The following is a 19,616-nucleotide window of genomic DNA, read 5'->3' as shown; positions in this document are numbered from 1 at the left end:
CCTCCTCCGCTGCCTTCTCTGATGCTGCCAGGAGGGTTTTGTAGACGGCATCGCCATGAGACTGGAGACTTGCCATAGCCGCTTGTAAAAGGGCTTGTGATCTGGACAGGCTGGGCTGGGTAGGTGGTGGGCAGCCCACTGCGGGACCGTATACTGGGGACTGGCTCCCTGAGGTGCCCGGGCTGGACTCCTCCTCGCCATGAGTAACAATGTCCTCCCCTCCTGCCACACGGACCGTAGCATTAGCCTCCTGCAGGGTCTTGCTCCTGGTGCCGTCTGCCATCTTGGTAACCGACACCGCTGCAACCCTGAGTTTGCACACACCTTGTTATACTTTTAGCCTGACCGTCTAATGTTGGGCTGACCTTAAGACTCCAGCAGTGGAAGTTACCACTGGCAGTCTTTAGTGCCTGGGAGTAGGGGTCCCACAACACTATTATTCTGCAATCCCACCGCTCTGCCACCAATGTGATGAAAGCCGGCCGGTGGGTGCAGCTCTCTGGCGCCCCCTTACCTCTCAGGTCAGTCAAGGTACTGCACCTAGAGAAAGTAGTGCCAGGAAGCTGCAACCAGCGCAGGGAACACGGTAGTGTGTTATCCCTTCAACGTCACTAAACCGTAACGTCACTACACAGCACAACTCGCTAGCGCCCTCTTAGCCTCAGGTCAGTCAAGGAACTGCACCTAGGATAAGCGGTCGCCAGGGAGACTGTCCTGTAACCTACTGGGTATCGGGGCCCTCTGTAGTGAGGGCGGTATATATATCTTCCTTGGCCGCGCCAGGAATATATATATCTGAACCTCCGACCGTCACTACCAGCCTTCCCCAATCCCCAGTTGGTATGCTGCCACCAGTCCCTATTTTAGATATACGCCCAGTCCGTGAATGGGCCTATATCGGGTCAGGAACCAACCCTGGGTAGCGTTTTTGGCTTGAGCCGAGCTCACACGGACGTGCGTTCGTTATGCAGAATAAAAGGCAGGCCCACAATTACTTGAGGTAATTGATTATAATAATACACTAGATACACGATATACAACTAAATATACACAGGTATAAGGTCAGGCTAAACTATACAACAATGGAATACAACACACAGAATCACCACAGCATATCAGTTACCGGTTTCTTGATTTTCTTGTGACGCAGGGAGAGGATTCTGCGATCGCAGGCACGGTTCTTTGTTACAGGCTGAGGCCTACCACCGCATGGTCAAACTGCTCCTCCCCTTGGTGGCCTCAGCTGGTGCTCAGATGTTCAGCACACCACTCTTGGGTCAAAAACTGACTTGTCTCTTGTCTGTCCTGCTATCTTACCTGCCCCGTCCCGCCCACTGCTGGTGAGGTCAGCTGGCTCAGTCTCCACCCTCAGGTCTAACTTCGATCAGAAGCCCAAATTCTATGGAACCCAATAACTTCTTCTGGGATGGTCTCATGATACCCCCAGGGGTTCCCATGGATTCGGGCCGCCGTAACCGACCTTTTGATATCAATTATGATACCCTACGGTCCTCAGGAATGGCTCCGCGCTATATCTTGGCTTCCAGAGCACGTACAAACGTCTACCGCGGAGGCTTGTGTGCGCAATGGCTCCGGGACGCCGTGATATTTTTTATTGGCCCATCCCATGCAACATGCGTGTACTTTTCATGTTTCTATATCTTATGCCTCCATGCTTGTGACAGACAAAGAAACTAGTCCTATGGGACAAATGGTCAGGTACAGATAGACGAAGCACCCCCCCCTGCTGGCTGTGTTTCCTCTCGAAGTCTTTGAAGCTCCTAGCATTCAAGTGTTAAGTAGGCCCCGGGGCTTCTTATCTTACAGGAGCCTGGATGGGGGGAAACTATCTAGTTGACGTTTTAACAGAAGGTCCCAAGGGTGGGGGCTGCTGAAGTGTGGCCATCCCTGGATATGATTTATCATTACCAAGATGGCGGCTACAGGTTCATCACACCACGTTGGGCTGACCTTAAGACTCCAGCAGTGGAAGTTACCACTGGCAGTCTTTAGTGCCTGGGAGTAGGGGTCCCACAACACTATTATTCCCACCGCTGCCACCAATGTGATGAAAGCCGGCCGGTGGGTGCAGCTCTCTGGCGCCCCCTTACCTCTCAGGTCAGTCAAGGTACTGCACCTAGAGAAAGTAGTGCCAGGAAGCTGCAACCAGCGCAGGGAACACGGTAGTGTGTTATCCCTTCAACGTCACTAAACCGTAACGTCACTACACAGCACAACTCGCTAGCGCCCTCTTAGCCTCAGGTCAGTCAAGGAACTGCACCTAGGATAAGCGGTCGCCAGGGAGACTGTCCTGTAACCTACTGGGTATCGGGGCCCTCTGTAGTGAGGGCGGTATATATATCTTCCTTGGCCGCGCCAGGAATATATATATCTGAACCTCCGACCGTCACTACCAGCCTTCCCCAATCCCCAGTTGGTATGCTGCCACCAGTCCCTATTTTAGATATACGCCCAGTCCGTGAATGGGCCTATATCGGGTCAGGAACCAACCCTGGGTAGCGTTTTTGGCTTGAGCCGAGCTCACACGGACGTGCGTTCGTTATGCAGAATAAAAGGCAGGCCCACAATTACTTGAGGTAATTGATTATAATAATACACTAGATACACGATATACAACTAAATATACACAGGTATAAGGTCAGGCTAAACTATACAACAATGGAATACAACACACAGAATCACCACAGCATATCAGTTACCGGTTTCTTGATTTTCTTGTGACGCAGGGAGAGGATTCTGCGGTCGCAGGCACGGTTCTTTGTTACAGGCTGAGGCCTACCACCGCATGGTCAAACTGCTCCTCCCCTTGGTGGCCTCAGCTGGTGCTCAGATGTTCAGCACACCACTCTTGGGTCAAAAACTGACTTGTCTCTTGTCTGTCCTGCTATCTTACCTGCCCCGTCCCGCCCACTGCTGGTGAGGTCAGCTGGCTCAGTCTCCACCCTCAGGTCTAACTTCGATCAGAAGCCCAAATTCTATGGAACCCAATAACTTCTTCTGGGATGGTCTCATGATACCCCCAGGGGTTCCCATGGATTCGGGCCGCCGTAACCGACCTTTTGATATCAATTATGATACCATACGGTCCTCAGGAATGGCTCCGCGCTATATCTTGGCTTCCAGAGCACGTACAAACGTCTACCGCGGAGGCTTGTGTGCGCAATGGCTCCGGGACGCCGTGATATTTTTTTATTGGCCCATCCCACGCAACATGCGTGTACTATTCATGTTTCTATATCTTATGCCTCCATGCTTGTGACAGACAAAGAAACTAGTCCTATGGGACAAATGGTCAGGTACAGATAGACGAAGCACCCCCCCCCTGCTGGCTGTGTTTCCTCTCGAAGTCTTTGAAGCTCCTAGCATTCAAGTGTTAAGTAGGCTTCTTATCTTACAGGAGCCTGGATGGGGGGAAACTATCTAGTTGACGTTTTAACAGAAGGTCCCAAGGGTGGGGCTGCTGAAGTGTGGCCATCTCTGGATATGATTTATCATTACCAAGATGGCGGCTACAGGTTCATCACACCTCCCCCTATACGAGGGCGCGAGGGGGTAGCACATTCCTGTGTTCCCCCGTGCGTCCTTCTGCACCCTCCCCTTGCCGGGATAACCCGTCAGCGTTACCGTGGTCACGGCATCTTCTGTGGCGAATGGAGAAGTGGTACTGCTGGAGAGCGAGGCTCCAGCGTAGCAACCTGCCATTCGACCCAGAGACCGTGTGTAACCAGCTGAGGGGGTTGTGGTCCGTCTCCACGGTGAAATGGCTCCCGTACAAGTAGGGCTGCAGACGCTGCAGGGCCCATACAATTGCCAGGCATTCTTTTTCCACCGTGGAGTAAGCCACCTCCCGGGGCAGTAGCTTCCTGCTCAGGTACAAGACAGGATGTTCCTGGCCTGTCGTGTTGACCTGACTTAGCACAGCACCGAGGCCAAAGTCACTGGCGTCGGTCTGTACCACAAACGGCCGGTCGAAGTCGGCAGCTTGCAGTACAGGGGAGCTACTTAGGGCGGCCTTGAGTGCCCCGAAAGCTGTCTCGCAGGCGACTGTCCAGTCGACTGCGACGGGCAGCTTCTTCTTGGTGAGGTCCGTCAGGGGCTTGGCCAGGGTGCTATAGTGTGGGACGAACCTCCTATAGTACCCGGCGGTCCCCAAGAAGGACATCACCTGCTTTTTGGTCCTAGGAGTGGGCCAGGATGCGATGGCATCCACTTTCCCCGGTTCTGGCTTCAGAACCCCCCCGCCTACCCGGTGACCCAGGTAGAGGACCTCACTCATGCCCAGCTGGCACTTTTCCGGCTTGATGGTCAAGCCTGCCCGGTGGATCCGACCGAGCACCTGCCGCAGGTGCTCTAGGTGATCCTCCCAAGTGGGACTGAAGACTGCAATATCGTCCAAGTACGCAGCCGCGTACCCTTCAAGTCCCTCAAGCAGCGTATTGGCGGGATCAATGATGTGCTTAGGCTCCTCCTCTAGACCAGACACCAGGAAGGATCGGGACAAGGCGTCAGCTTTGATGTTTTTGTCTGCCGGGCGAAAATGAAGAACGAAATCAAAGCGGGCAAAAAACAAGGACCACCGGGCTTGGCGTGGGTTAAGTCTCTGGGCACTCTGGAGGTAAGCCAAGTTCTTGTGGTCCGTGTAAATAATTACCGGGTGAAGAGCCCCCTCGAGCAGGTAACGCCACTCCTCCAGTGCCAGCTTAATGGCCAATAACTCTCGGTCTCCTATAGAATAATTGCGCTCAGAAGGGGAGAAGAGTTTGGAGAAGAAGCCGCAAGTTACCATTCTTCCGGAAGACAACTTTTGGGTAAGTACCGCTCCGGCTCCAGAGGAGGAGGCGTCCACTTCCAGGAAGAATTGTTTGTTGCCGTCCGGACGATGCAGCACCGGGGCGGAAGAGAAAGCCTGTTTTAAGGAAAGAAAGGCTTCCTCTGCTTCGGGCGGCCATTCTCTGGGATTAGTGCCCTTACGGGTGAGCGCAGAGATTGGGGCAGTCCTGGAAGAGAAGTGCGGTATGAAGAGGCGGTAGTAGTTGGCGAAGCCCAGGAACCGCTGAATAGCCTTCAACCCCTCTGGTCGGGGCCACTTCTGGATGGCAGACAGTTTCTCAGGATCCATTCGTAGGCCGGTCTGAGAGATTATGTAGCCCAAGAACGGAAGCGAGGTCTGCTCAAAGAGGCACTTCTCATATTTAGCGTAGAGGTGGTTCTGCCTGAGCCTGAGCAGGACCTGACGAACATCCCTCCGGTGAGTGAGAAGATCCGGAGAGAAGACCAAGATGTCGTCCAGGTACACCACTACGCAGGAGTAGAGAAGGTCCCGGAAGATGTCATTGACCAACTCTTGAAAGACGGCGGGAGCGTTACAGAGACCGAAGGGCATTACCAGGTATTCATAGTGGCCGTCCCGGATGTTGAATGCCGTCTTCCATTCATCCCCCTGACGGATACGGACCAGGTTATACGCCCCACGGAGGTCCAGCTTGGTGAAGATTCTAGCCCCCCTAAGACTGTCAAATAATTCCGGAATGAGCGGAAGGGGGTATTTATTCTTCACTGTGATCTGATTAAGGCCTCTATAGTCTATACAGGGACGGAGTGAGCCGTCCTTCTTTTTGACGAAGAAGAAGCCTGCTCCCGCCGGGGAGGTCGATTTCCGGATAAATCCCCGGGCCAGATTCTCCTCAATATATTCGGACATGGACCGGGTCTCAGCAGCGGACAAAGGGTAAATACGCCCACGGGGAGGAGTAGCGCCGGGCATCAGGTCGAATGGGCAGTCGTTTGGTCTATGTGGGGGTAATGTCTCTGCCTCCTTTTTATTAAAGACGTCCGCATAAGACCAATAGGGAACCGGAAGACCAGGTAGATTGGCTGGGGTAGGAGAAGGACGGACAGGATGGAAGGGAACTAAACAAGTCTTATGGCAGTCCTGTCCCCAGCAAAGGACTTCTCCGGTCTGCCAATCAAGCACGGGTGCATGTTTCTGAAGCCAAGGCAGGCCTAGCAAGAGGGCGTGAGAGAGTCCAGGCAGAACATGAAAGAAGATGCTCTCAGAGTGCAGCATTCCCACCTGCAGGGTTATGGATTCGGTGATGAGTTGGATGGGATGTGGTAAGAGGCCCCCATCTACGGCAGCGACAGATAAGGGTACAGCTAGAGGTTTGGTGGGAATGCGGTATTTCTCTACCAGGGACTGAGAAATGAGATTTCCGGCAGCTCCAGAGTCAAGTTGGGCTAGTTCAAAATAACGGTTCTCCCCGCAGATGATAGAGACCGACAGCAACAGAGATGGAGAGGGTTTACTCTTCTCTAGGACGACCTCTCTGAGCGATCCTAGACACAGGCGTTTCCCGACCTCTCCGGGCAGGAACGGATCCGGTGCTCCTTACTGCCACAGTAGAAGCAGCTCCCCTCGGCTCGGCGTAACTCCTGACGGGTCTTGACCATCTTGGTCTGGTCGACCTGCATAGGCTCGGGTGAGTGCGCCTGGGGAGTAACGGGAGAAGTGACGGGTTTCTGGAAGGTAGGGGCTAGACGTGGAAACCTCCTCTCACGGGTGACCTCTTTGGCGCGCTCCTGGAACCGGATGTCTATCCGGGTGGCAAGAGTTATTAAGTCGTCGAGAGTGGTAGGAATGTCCCGACCGGCGAGTTCATCTTTAATACGGCCGGACAGACCCTCCCAAAAGACAGACACCAGGGCGTCGTTATCCCAGGCCAGCTCCGAAGCAAGGGTACGGAACCGTATGGCATATTGGCCCACGGTGAGATTTCCTTGACGGAGGCGTAGCAGAGATGATGCGGATGAGGTCTTCCGTCCTGGTTCGCCGAAGACTTTCCGGAAAGCCGTGAGAAAGGCTGGCAGGTTGGACACCAGGGGGTCTCCTCTCTCCCATAGAGGATTTAGCCAAGCCAGTGCCTCTCCCGTGAGATGGGACATGATGAAGACTACTTTGGCTCGGTCGGTGGAAAACTGGTGTGCCAACAGTTCGAAGTGCAGAGTGCACTGGTTAATGAAGCCCCGTGCCTGGCTGGGATCTCCGCCAAAACTAGGAGAAGCGGAGAGGCGGGGACCGGGAAGAGATGCCATGGAGTTGATGGGCTGCGGCGGTGCCGGGGTAGTAAGTGTGCGTGTGGAGGCAGCTCCCGAAGAGGTAGACAATGTGTCCAGGCGGGAGTTAACACTACGCAGATGACTCAGGATGGACTCCTGTTGGGACCTCTGACGGGAAAGTTCATGACACAAGTCCGAGAGCGAGGGAGCTTGGGTGCCACCGGGTTCCATGGCCCGAGCAAACTGTAATGGGTCTGGGAGGTGGAACCTCTGAGCAACGATACAAAGGGGCAGTCCTTGTAAGGAAGCGGGTGGCTCCCAGGGTAGGCGGGCAGGTAGTCACGGCAAGTGACGGGGACAGTCTCTGGGTAGAAGGACAGGTCACAGCAAGTGACGGGGACAGTCTCTGGGTAGAAGGGCAGGAGGTCACGGCAAGTGACGGGGACAGTCTCTTGACAGGCGGGTGGTCACGGCAAGTGACGGCTAAGCCTCCAGATAGGCTAGCAGGCGGGTAGCAGGTGGACGCTCCCAGGTGAGCGGGCAAGAGTCTCTGGACAGACAGGTGGTCACAGCAAGTGATGGCTAAGCCTCCAGGTAGACTAGCAGGCAGGTAGCAGGTGGACGCTCCCAGGTGAGCGGGCAAGAGTCTCTGGACAGGCAGGTGGTCACAGCAGGTGACGGCAGAGCCTCCAGGTAGGCTAGCAGGCAGGTAGCAGGCGGACGCTCCCAGGTGAGCGGGTAAGAGTCTCTGGAAAGGCAGGTGGTCACAGCACGTGATGGCAGAGCCTCCAGGTAGGCTAGCAGGCAGGTAGCAGGCGGACGCTCCCAGGTGAGCGGGTAAGAGTCTCTGGACAGGCAGGTGGTCACAGCACGTGACGGCAGAGCCTCCAGGTAGGCTAGCAGGCAGGTAGCAGGCGGACGCTCCCAGGTGAGCGGGTAAGAGTCTCTGGAAAGGCAGGTGGTCACAGCACGTGATGGCAGAGCCTCCAGGTAGGCTAGCAGGCAGGTAGCAGGCGGACGCTCCCAGGTGAGCGGGTAAGAGTCTCTGGACAGGCAGGTGGTCACAGCAGGTGACGGCAGAGCCTCCAGGTAGGCTAGCAGGCAGGTAGCAGGCGGACGCTCCCAGGTGAGCGGGTAAGAGTCTCTGGAAAGGCAGGTGGTCACAGCACGTGATGGCAGAGCCTCCAGGTAGGCTAGCAGGCAGGTAGCAGGCGGACGCTCCCAGGTGAGCGGGTAAGAGTCTCTGGACAGGCAGGTGGTCACAGCACGTGACGGCAGAGCCTCCAGGTAGGCTAGCAGGCAGGTAGCAGATGAGCGCTACCAGGTGAGCGCGCAATCAGATCCATAGACAGACTGGCAGGGCTGGTAGGCAGACTGTCGGACCGCAGGAATGCAAGTAGATAGACAAGTATCAGGCAGGTATCAAGCAGGAATCTGGCAAGTAACTGGCAGGTATCTGGTAACCGGACCTGAGGGCTGAAGCAGAGTGATAGGCTATGCAATAATATTGCTCGGGCACCTCCATTTTGGAGGAGGTGCCTTATATATGGTGAGGTCCTCCAGCCATTGGCCGGGGACTCCTTAGGACGGCGCGCACGGCCCCTTTAAGAGAGGGGGAGCGCGCGCGCCCTAAGCACAGTGGCCGGGAAGCAGCGCGCGCTGCCAGCAGAGCGGGAGGAAGACGCCGGGCACGGAGCGGAGAGGTGAGGGGAACAGCGTCCCTGCCTAGCAGGAGGCAGGGACGCCGACGCTACAATTACCATGCATGAAATGATCTCGATGGTCCAGATGGATGGAGTGGAGGATGGCTGGTTGATGGACACCGCATGCAAACACAGCTACGGCACTAACAAGGAGGAGGTGGAGTAATGTTTTGGCCTGGAATCATGGGGAGAGAGATTGTCGGCCCTTTTAGGATCCCTGAAGGGGTAAAGATGAACTGCATAATGTATGTTGAGTTTCTCAAACAGCACTTCCTTCCATGGTTCAAGAAGAAGAACCGTGCATTCCGCACCAAGATCATTTCATGCATGATAATGCCCCGTCTCATGCTGCACATAACACATCTGCATCTCTGGCTGCTATGGGCATAAAAGGGGACAAACTTATGGTGTGGCCCCCATGCTCCCCTGACCTCAACCCCATTGAGAACCTCTGGAGCATCATCAAAAGGAGTGTCTATGATGGCGGGAGGCCGTTCACATCTAAGCAACAGCTCTGGGAGGGTATTCTGTCCTCATGCAAAACAATTGAAGCAGAAACCATCCAAAACCTGACAAATTCAATGGACGAGAGAGTTCAGAAGCTCCTTTCGAACAAGGGGTCCTATGTGCAAATGTTACATCACCTAGAATAAAGTTTTGAGTTGAAAACTGTTTGATTTCAGTTTGTAATAACCTGCTAATGCTTATCATTTCAAAAATGACCATTTTTTTGTTCTTTATTAAAATGAAAAGGTTGAAAACTCTGCTGTGCATAATAATTTGGAACATGCATTTTGAGTGCAGTTTGAGCGTTTTTTTTTTTTTAAAATATACTGTTATCATAGGCAGTTTGTACAAAAACCTTTCAATTGTACTCTAATAGTTATTTGACTGGAAAATTACAATGACTGCAATTCATATAGGTAATTTGGGAAAATCTGAGAAAATATTATTTGCATAATAATTTGGAACACAGTGTATATGCACAGCTTAGCAGACAGTATAACACATAGAATTAGATACAGCCGATCAGCAGACAGTATCACACTGGATAGGATTAGATACACAGCTCAGCAAATAGTGTCAGACATAAGAGTAGATACAAGTACTTCTCACTAAATTAGAATATAATAATAATCTTTAGTTTTATATAGCGCCAACATATTCTGCAGCGCTTTACATACATTATTATGACTGTCCCCTTTGGGGATCACAATCTAAATTCCCTATCAGTATGTCTTTGGAGCATCATCAAAAAGTTAATTTATTTCAGTTCAGTATTATTGATGATTATGGCTTACAGCCAATGAAAACAGAAAAGTCATTATCTCAGTAAATTATAACAACAGCTTTAAAAATGTTTTTAAAATCTGAAATGTCTGTTCAGTAAATGCCCTCAATACTTGGTCGGGGCTCCTTTTACATCAATTACTGAATCAATGCGGCAATGTGGCATGGAGGCGATCAGCCTGTGGCACTGCTGAGGTGTTATGGAAGCCCAGGTTGCTTTGATAGCAGCCTTCAGCTCGTCTGCATTGTTGGGTCTGGGGTCTCTCATCTTCCTCTTGACAATACCCTATGGGGTTAAGGTCAGGTGAGTTTGCTGCCAATCAAGCACAGTGATACTGTTGTGTATAAACCAGGTATTGGTACTTTTGGCCGTGTGGACAGGGGCCAAGTCCTGCTGGAGAATGACATTTCCATCTCCAAAAAGCTGGTGGCTCTTGAAGCAATGACTCCAGCAGCAGTCCACTCCTTGTCAATCTCCCCCAAATTTTTGAATGGCCTTTTCTTAACAATCCTTTCAAGGCTGCTGTTATCCCGGGTGCTTGTGCACCTTTTTCTACCACATTTTTTCCTTCCACTCAACTTTCCATTAATATGCTTGGATACAGCACTCTGTGAACAGCCATCTTCTTTAGCAATGACCTTTTGTGGCTTACCCTCCTTGTGGAGTGTGTCAATGACTGCCTTCTGGACATCTGTCAAGTCAGCAGTCTTCCCCATGATTGTGGAGTCTACTGAAACAGACTAAGGGACCTTTTTAAACGCATCGGAAGCCTTTGCCGGTGTTTTTTTGTTAATTATTCTAATTTACTGAGATAATGACTTGTGTTTTTATTGGCTATAAGCCATAATCATCAACATTAACAGAAATAAACACTTGAAATAGATTACTCTGTCTGTAATGACTCTATATAATATAGGAGTTTCACTTTTTGTATTGAAGAACTGAAATAAATTGACTTTTTGATGATATTCTAATTTAGTGAGAAGCACTTTTACTACAGTTTAGCAGCACAGTATCATACATGGTAGGCTTAGATACACTGACTCAGCAGACTTGAATAACCCTGACATTATAAATCTCTCATCCTTTATTGTAGTGATATAATACACACACAGGACTTCCTATCACTCTAGTACTGTTACTCCAGGAGCTGACCTGTCACTTTGTGTATCACATGATGGAGAAGTGTCATTTTCTTTGTGATATGTTGGTGACTGTTTGTGCCCTAATGATGAAGGTTAGACCTTACAGCGTCGGCCATGGCTTCTGGAGTTGGGCACTTTGCTGAGTGTCACCCAGCTGCATTCTTCCTATTTTTATTGTCTATGTGAAAGCTGCTTATCTTGGTTCAGGCAGCACAGTTTCAGAACTATCACTTTCTTTTGCACCTCAAAAGGAAGACATTTTTTTCCTCCATAAGAAGTGTGTAAGCAGCAAAGCGGAGCATATGGCAAGGATGGTGCAGCAGATGCACAACGTCTTTTTCTCCAAATCTTCCCCTTTTCTAAAGTGTTCAATAAAACCGACCTATAAAAGGAAAAATAAATTCATACAAAGATTATAATAAAATTCCCAAGTTATAGCAGTTGTATATATATAATTATATACAGGAGATGCCCTGGTTATATCAGCTGTACATATTGTAGGGATTCACTCTGTCAGGTAGGCATTAGGCAGCGTTCACACAGGCAATGCGATTTGGTCCAAGCATATGCAGATTTATTTCTTTCATAAAACTCCAAGGGAGTTAAAACAAAAAACAGCAAAATTAAGACTTGCAGTTCTATGATTTATCCCTGTCCTACCTGGCTTTCCTACAATATATAATTATATACAGGAGACGCTCAGGTTATAGCAGCTGTACATATATAATTATATACAGGATATACCCAGGTTATACCAGCTATACACATATACAGTCATGGCCAAAACTTTTGGCTCCCTTAATATTGTTCCAGAAAATGAAGTATTTCTCCCAGAAAAATACACATGTTTTGTTATACACATGTTTATTTCCTTTGTGTGTATTGTAACAACACAAAAAAACTGAGAAAAAAGGGCAAATTGGACATCATTTCACAGAAAAAAACCCAAAATGGGCTAGACAAAATTGTTGGCACCCCCAAGTTAATATTTGGTTGCACACCCTTTTGCATAAATAACTGCAATCAGTTGCTTCCTATAACCATTAACGAGCTTCTTACACCTCTCAGCTGGAATTCTGGGCCACTCTTCTTTCACAATCTGCTTCAGGTCTCTCATATGAAGGCCCCTTTTCCCAACAGCAATTTTAAAATCTCCTCACAGGTGATCAATGGGATTTAGGTCTGGACTCATTGCTGGTCACTTTGCTGGCAGAACTCTCCAGCGCCTTGTTTCCATCCATTTCTGTGTGCTTCTTGAAGAATGTTTAGGGTCATTGTCCTGCTGTAACACCCATGACCTAGGACGCAAACCCAGCTTTCTGACACTGGTAACTACATTGCGACCCAAAATCCATTGGTAATCTTCAGATTTCATGATGCCTTGCACACAGCCAAGACTCCTGGTGCCAGAGTGTTATGTGCAGGAATAACTACTCTTTAGCGACTCGCATCGGATCAGCAAAAGGGCAGTCACAGACGCACTTTGCGTAAGCCACCATTGCTACGCAAGTCCTTAAGCCCTTAAGGGCAGGGATATTGTTCACCCACTCCCGAAGGGAAGGGGGGCATTACAGAGCCCATCCCAGACTGCTGTCGCAGGATAGCTGCTGTCTGGTGACGTGGACGATGTAGAGACAGGTACAAGAATAAATACAAAGCTAACAGCATAAAACCCAAATGAAAACCAAAGGGAAACTCTGGGACAATAGCTAATAAAGAAGAACCAATAACGACCATTAGCAACTGCTGAGAAGTGTGACGCCCCTGCGGGTTCAGTCGCCACAGAGGTACTGCATCTCACCCAGAGGTGTGGTATCTCACTCTCAGGTAAGGAGGGAGTGCTGCCCGGGACCCACACACCCGCATCCAACACACTCCACTTCAGGAGGGAAGGGCGAGATTGCTCTTAAGGAAGAGCACAGTCCCTGGTCCCTAGCTGGAGGGTGGAACCATGTAGTGGGTGTGAGTGGAGGAAGTAGTTTAAGGGAGCACTTCAGTGGGAGTATAAGAAAGCAGGGAACCATCTAGAAGGAGGCAGAGAGAACCAGTCAGACAGAGGAGAAGGAGTGGGAGCAGGAGCTCTGTAGTTCTGCTCAGAGGAGCGGGCCTGGAGTGAGAGGCCCAGGAGGACTGGCAGGACGAGGAAGGGAGCGAAAGGAAGGCTCCAAGAGGAACAGAAGGGATCCTAGGGGCACGGGAAGTGTGGATTCCACCCGTGCGCCCGAATCTGCAGGAACGTGGAGGGATCAGACGGCAAAGGGGACTGGCCCCTAACTAGTGGAGAACAACAAGGCTCAGCTAGAAACCGGAGGCTTCTGTACTTTCAGGGTGCCGCTACTCACAACCGCAACTACATCGCTAAAAAGGTAGCCGCATAGGATACAGGGAACTGCAGGTTGCCCGCCAAGATCCGAGGTTACCAGCTTAGGACACTGGTTGCGAGGCGCAGGACAGGAGAGTGAGAGCCAGCGCAGGAAGACGACCGAGGAAGGCACATAGAACGGGGTTCCATTTAAGTATTCCTGAGATACTTGAGAGATTGCTGAACCCCTTCCTTGGTGAACGCAGGACGACGTGGGAGGTTACCCTGGTACTGGTAGCCTCGAGTGCAACAACTGTGAGTAAATCTGAAGACTGCACCCCACTGTGTTCTAGAATTATTATCTGCGCCGTCACCTGCACTACACTGCACAGCAACATCTACCTCATTAACCCCTTTAAAGCCCATGACGTACTATTCCGTACCTGCGCCCTGGGCTTTAAGAGCATGGTACGGAATAGTATGTCATGGCGATCGCGCCCGCACACAGGCTGTGCGGGCGCGATCGCCGCCGGGTGTCAGCTGATTGTCACAGCTGACACCCGGTACTATGTGCAGGGAGCGGTCCCGCACCGCTCCCGGCACATTAACCCCCGCAATGCTGCGATCGAAGTCGATCGCAGCATTGCGGTGGCTAAGGGGAGGTGATCGCAATACTCACCTCCTCTTCCGGCCTCCAGCGCTGTCTGCCGCGGCTTCCCGGGTGTTGCTATGACGACCCGATGGCGTCATGACAACATCCGGGTCACCAGACAGCAGGAAGATTTTTTGGTCATGCGCAGTACATGACCAAACAATCTTCTCACTGTGCAGCGCTGACTGCCTGCATGGCACAGGGATGGTGCTCCATCCCTATGCTATGCAGGCGATCAGAATAAAAAAAGTGAAAGTCCCATAGTGGGACAAAGTAAAAAAGTTAAAAAAAACTGTAAGAAAGTGAAAAAAAAAAAAAAAAAAATTGTAAAAATATTTAAAAAAAAATAATCCACCAAAAATAAAAATATAATGTACCCATCAATAAATATTATTATGAAAAAACAAACAAACAATAAAAGTACACATATTTGGTATCGCCGCGTCAGGAATGACCTGACCTATAAAATTGTCCCACTAGTTAACCCCTTCAGTGAACACAGTAAAAAAAACAACAAAAAAAACGAAGCAAAAAACAATGCTTTATCATCATACCGCCAAACAAAAAATGGAATAACACACGATCAAAAAGACGAATATAAATAAAAATGGTACCGCTGAAAACGTCATCTTGTCCCGCAAAAAAACAAGCCACCATACAGCTCCATCAGCCGAAAAATAAAAAAGTTATAGCTCTCAGAATAAAGCGATGCAAAAAAATAATTTTTTCTGTAAAATAGCATTTATTGTGTAAAAGCGCCAAAGCCTAGAAAAACGATATAAATGTGGTACCACGGTAAACGTACTGACCCGAAGAATAAAGCAGCCTTATCAATTTTACCACACGAGGAGTAGCATAAAATTTAAAAAAAGAAAAACAATTCCTGAATTGTTGGTTTTTGTTTATTCTGCCTCCCAAAAGCTGGAATAGAAAGCGATCAAAAAATGTCACATGCCTGAAAATGGCACCAATAAAAACGTCAACTCATCCCGCAAAAAGCAAGCCATTACATGACTCTGTCGGCCAAAATATGGAAAAATTATAGCTCTCAAAATATGGCGATGCAAAAACTAGATTTTACTAAATATGTGTCTTTTAGTGTGTGACAGCTGTCAATCATAAAAACCCGATATGATTCTGGTATCTCTGTAGTCGCACCGACCCGAAGAATAAGGTCATCTAATCACTTATACCGCACTAGGAACGGCGTAAAAAATAAACGCTAGGGCTGGGGTTGGGGTTAGGGTTGTGCTAATGTTAGGGTTGGGGTTAGGGTTGTTGTTTTTTTCAAAAGTAAAAAAAAAAAAAAAAAAAAAAAAAAGATGACGATATGGCAACTAGTGTTGAACGCAAGTGTTCGCTACTTGAGTTTGCATCGGGTGCTCGGGTATGCATTGAGTATCGCGGGTGCTCGAGTCTCCGCCCCATATGCTTCGCGGCCAAAAAAACCTCGCTGGGATTGCCTGCCATGCACGAGCGATCTTGTTTTTTTTTGGGGTGTCTAATAACCGTGAAACATGCGGGCGGGGACTCGAGCATTTCACTTGAGCACCTGTGATACATAGTGCATACCTGAGTACCCAATGCAAACTCAAGTAGCGAGCACTTGCGCTCAAGACTAATGACAACTTATTCAATATGATGACCTAATGTTATCAAATTCTGTGTCGTACCTCTGGGTTCAAAATGTTCACTATACCCCTTGATGAAATCCTTGAGGGGTATAGTTTCCAAAATGGGGTCACTTGTGGGGGATTTCCACTATTTAGGCACATCAGGGGCTCTACAAACGCGACATGGCATCCGCTGTCGATTCCAGTCGATTTTGCGTTCAAAAAGTCACACAGTGCTACTTCCCTTCTGAATTCTGCCATGCGCCCAAACACTGTATTTTCCCCACATATGGGGTATTGGCGTACTCAGGAGAAATTGCACAAAAGTTTTTGGGGTCCATTTTCTCCTCTTACCCTTGTGAAAATAAAAAAATTGGGGCTAAAACATCATTTTTGTGGAAAAAGTTTTATTTTTTTATTTTCACAGCTCCATGTTATAAACTTCTGTAAAGGACTTGGGGGTTCAAGGTGCTCACCACACATCTAGATAAGTTCCCTGAGGGTCTAGTTTCCAAAATGGTGTCACTTGTGGGGGGTTTCCACTGTTTAGACACATCGGGGGCACATCCGCTAATTATTCAAGCAAATTTTACAATCAAAAAGTCAAATGGCACTCCTTCCCTTCCGAACCCTGCCGCGCGCCCAAACAGTGGTTTTCCCCCACATATGGGGTATCTGCTAACTCAGGAGAAATTGCACAACAAACTGCATAGTGCAATTTCTTCTGTTTCCCTTATGAAAATGCAAAAGTGGGGGCTGAAAAACATTTTTGTGGGAAAAATGTGAAAATGTTATTTTTACGGCTCAATGTTATAAACTTCTGTGAAGCACCTGGGGGTTCAAGGTACACACCACACATCTAGAAAAGTTCCCTGAGGGGTCTAGTTTCCAAAAGGTGTCACTTGTGGGGGGTTTCCACTGTTTAGGCACATCAGGGGCTCCCCAAATGTAACATGGCGTCCGCTAATTATTCAAGCAAATTTTACATTCAAAAAGTGAAATGGCGCTCCTTCCCTTCCGAACCCTGCCGTGCGCCCAAACAGTGTTTTTTCCCCACATATGGGATATCTGCGTGCCCAGGGGAAATTGCACAACAAATTTTGGGGTCCATTTTTTCCTGTTACCCCTGCGAAAATAAAAAAAAATTGGGTCTAAAGTAACATTTTTGTGAAAAAAGTTAAATATTATTTTTTTTCTTCCAGATTCCAAAAATTCCTGTGAAGCACCTGAAGGGTTAATGAAGTTCTTGAATGTGGTTTTGAGCACCTTAAGGGGTGCAGTTTTTAGAATGGTGTCACTTTTGGGTATTTTCTGTCATAAAGACCCCTCAAAGTGACTTTAAATATGATGTGGTCCCTAAAAAAATGGTTTTGTAAATTTTGTTGGAAAAATGAGAAATCGCTGGTCAACTCTTAACCCTTATAGCTCCCCAATAAAAAAAAATTTTGCTTCCAAAATTGTGCTGATGTAAAGTAGACATGTGGGAAATGTTATTTATTAATTATTTTGTGTGACATATCTCTCTGATTTAAGAGCATAAAAATGCAAATTTTGAAAATTGCAAAATTTTCGCCAAATTTCCGTTGTTTTCACAAATAAGCGCAAGTGATATCGAAGAAATTTTACCACAATCATGAAACACAATATATCACAAAAAAAACAATATCAGAATCAGGAGGATCCGTTGAAGCGTTCCAGAGTAATTACCTCATAAAGTGACAGTGGTCAGAATTGTAAAAATTTGCCTGCAAACCACCTTGGGTTGTAAAGGGGTTAAACATCACTTCACAGCCCTGGGGCTTAGCTCTACCTGTGGAGAACTGAACCAACTCTGCTGCACTAACATCAGCTCCAGAGGATCTGCACCGCAGCGGCGGCTCCATATAGCCACATACCACAGGTGGCGTCACGAACATTAAACTATAAAAACTATAATCCCCTTTTATTGACTGCCCTGGGTCACGGACCGGGTCACCGCCACTGTGACTTCCCCTGGCTACTGAGTACCCCACGGCCCAGGGGGCGCGTCAGAAGCAACCAAAGTCCAACCAGGAAGCACTCACCACACCACTACGCAAGGGAACGTAATAAACAGCACTGAACTGAATTAGAAGCAGACCTTAAATAGCCAGCCAAATCCAAAGACAACAATCAGGTAGTGCATTTCTCCCAGTCATGTCCATGGAGTCACTCCCTGCTCACCTGCACAGCAGGGTGCAGACATTCCCACCATTGGCTTACAGCAGCCAAGGCAGCGTCCTGCGTTGCCTGGCAATCGGTAGACACAGCGTCCCATGTCTCCCGGGTTGTGAAACAAGTGGGAAGCACGGCGTTCCATGTTCCCACATCGCTCACCACTTCCACCACATGTAGTCGCACAACACAAGTGCGCGATAGTTCCGCCCCCAGCGCAGACAGACCGGCAGAGCAGTCTGGAAACCAGTCTGGAGAATGATTGTGTAGCGCCCCGAGGGTTCAGTCGCTACAGAGGTATTGCATCTCACCCAGAGGTGTGATATCTCACTTCCAGGTAAGGATGGAGTGTGGCTCAGGACCCTAACACCCACATGCACTACACCACATTTCCGGGGGGCAGGGCGACAATGCTCCCAAGAGTGAGCACAACTGTCCCTGTCCCTGGCTGGAGTGGGGGGAGGGAACACCTAGAAAGGGGGAACCCGGTAGTGCGTGGGTGGGGAGAGTAGATTCAGGGTGCACTGAAAAGTAGGAGTATATAAGGTGGGCACCATCATGGAGTCAGAGAGAGGGGAGAGCAGGGAGAGAAGAAGGCTGGGAGCAGGGGTCTGCACGGGCTCTGCTCCGCAGGCAGGCCAAGTCTCAAGGCCTGAGCCTGGAGAGCGAAAACAGAAAGGAGAGGAACGGAGGAGGCTCCAGGAGTGGAGTGAAGGGACCCCAGGGGTGCGGACCGGCCAGTCGCCACCGTACGCCCGCCGCTACCAGAGTAGGGGGGTCAGGCCAAGAAAGGGAACCGGATACCTCATCTAGTGGAGAAGAGCAACTACCCTCAGCTAGTAACTGGAGGCCGTGGCACTGCACGTGTACGGCCCCTCACTACACCCGTTAGGAAGGCACCATATAGGACCCAGGGAAACGGAACATACGTTTGCCCGCCAAGGCCTGAGGCAGCTGGACAGAAACGTGGTCAATTGTGGGGTACGACGGGCCAGAGAAAGGACACACGAAGGGGGTCCTGAAAAGCATTCCAAAGGTTCCTGGGAGTTGGCCGAGCCCCTCACCTGGTGAGCACAGTACGACGTGGGCAGCCATTACCTGAAGAAGTGGCTTGGAGTGTAAAACTGTGAGTAAAGACCCTGGACTGCATCACTGGACTCTGAGTCATTACTGTTGCTGCCGCGCACCATCACCCCCACCATCTGCACTCACTGCCCTGAGGCTATACTTCTCCCGTGGGGAGTTATTGTTATGTTCTGCTACCAGAGCTAAGGAAAGAAAGGAGATCTGTCCCTACGATAGAACTCAGCTTAATCCCTACGATGTAACAGGGAACCTGATCCTGCGATCAGACCTGCTAAAGTCCTAAGCTAGTCTGTACGGAGACCTATAGATGTGGGGAAGGAATCCCTACAAGTACTAAGGACTGGGAGGAATATGGGACACCTTCTAACAGAAATAGTAGCAGACAGACGAACAAACAAAATATATAGAACATAGAGGTCAGTAGACCAAGCAAACTAACAGAGCACAGGCTAGCTAGAAAGTAGATATACAATGAAGTCCAGCAAAGCCAGAAGGGCGGAGCAGGATTAGATAGGCCAACAAGGTCATGTGACCAGCAAAGGAAAAAAAAACTA

The 19,616-nt window shown here is 49.4% G+C and overlaps 1 protein-coding gene across 1 annotated transcript in view; it reads right to left on the bottom strand.

Moving 5' to 3' along the window:
• Positions 1-10,045: 10,045 nt before the first annotated feature.
• Positions 10,046-19,616, bottom strand: part of LOC141153140 (bcl-2-related ovarian killer protein-like) — a 54,453-nt gene continuing 44,882 nt past the window's right edge. The window contains exon 2 of the mRNA XM_073637833.1: positions 10,046-11,598. Within this exon, the coding sequence (XP_073493934.1) occupies positions 11,461-11,598 (138 nt within the window). The 3' untranslated portion in view covers positions 10,046-11,460. The remainder of the gene's footprint in view (positions 11,599-19,616) is intronic.

This window comes from Phyllobates terribilis, unplaced genomic scaffold (assembly GCF_046119375.1).
Source record: "Phyllobates terribilis strain yellow unplaced genomic scaffold, ASM4611937v1 Scaffold_7__3_contigs__length_470593459, whole genome shotgun sequence".
NCBI lineage: Eukaryota > Metazoa > Chordata > Amphibia > Anura > Dendrobatidae > Phyllobates > Phyllobates terribilis.
Note: the sequence above shows the minus strand (reverse complement) of the source record. Positions and strands in the feature narration are given on the sequence as shown.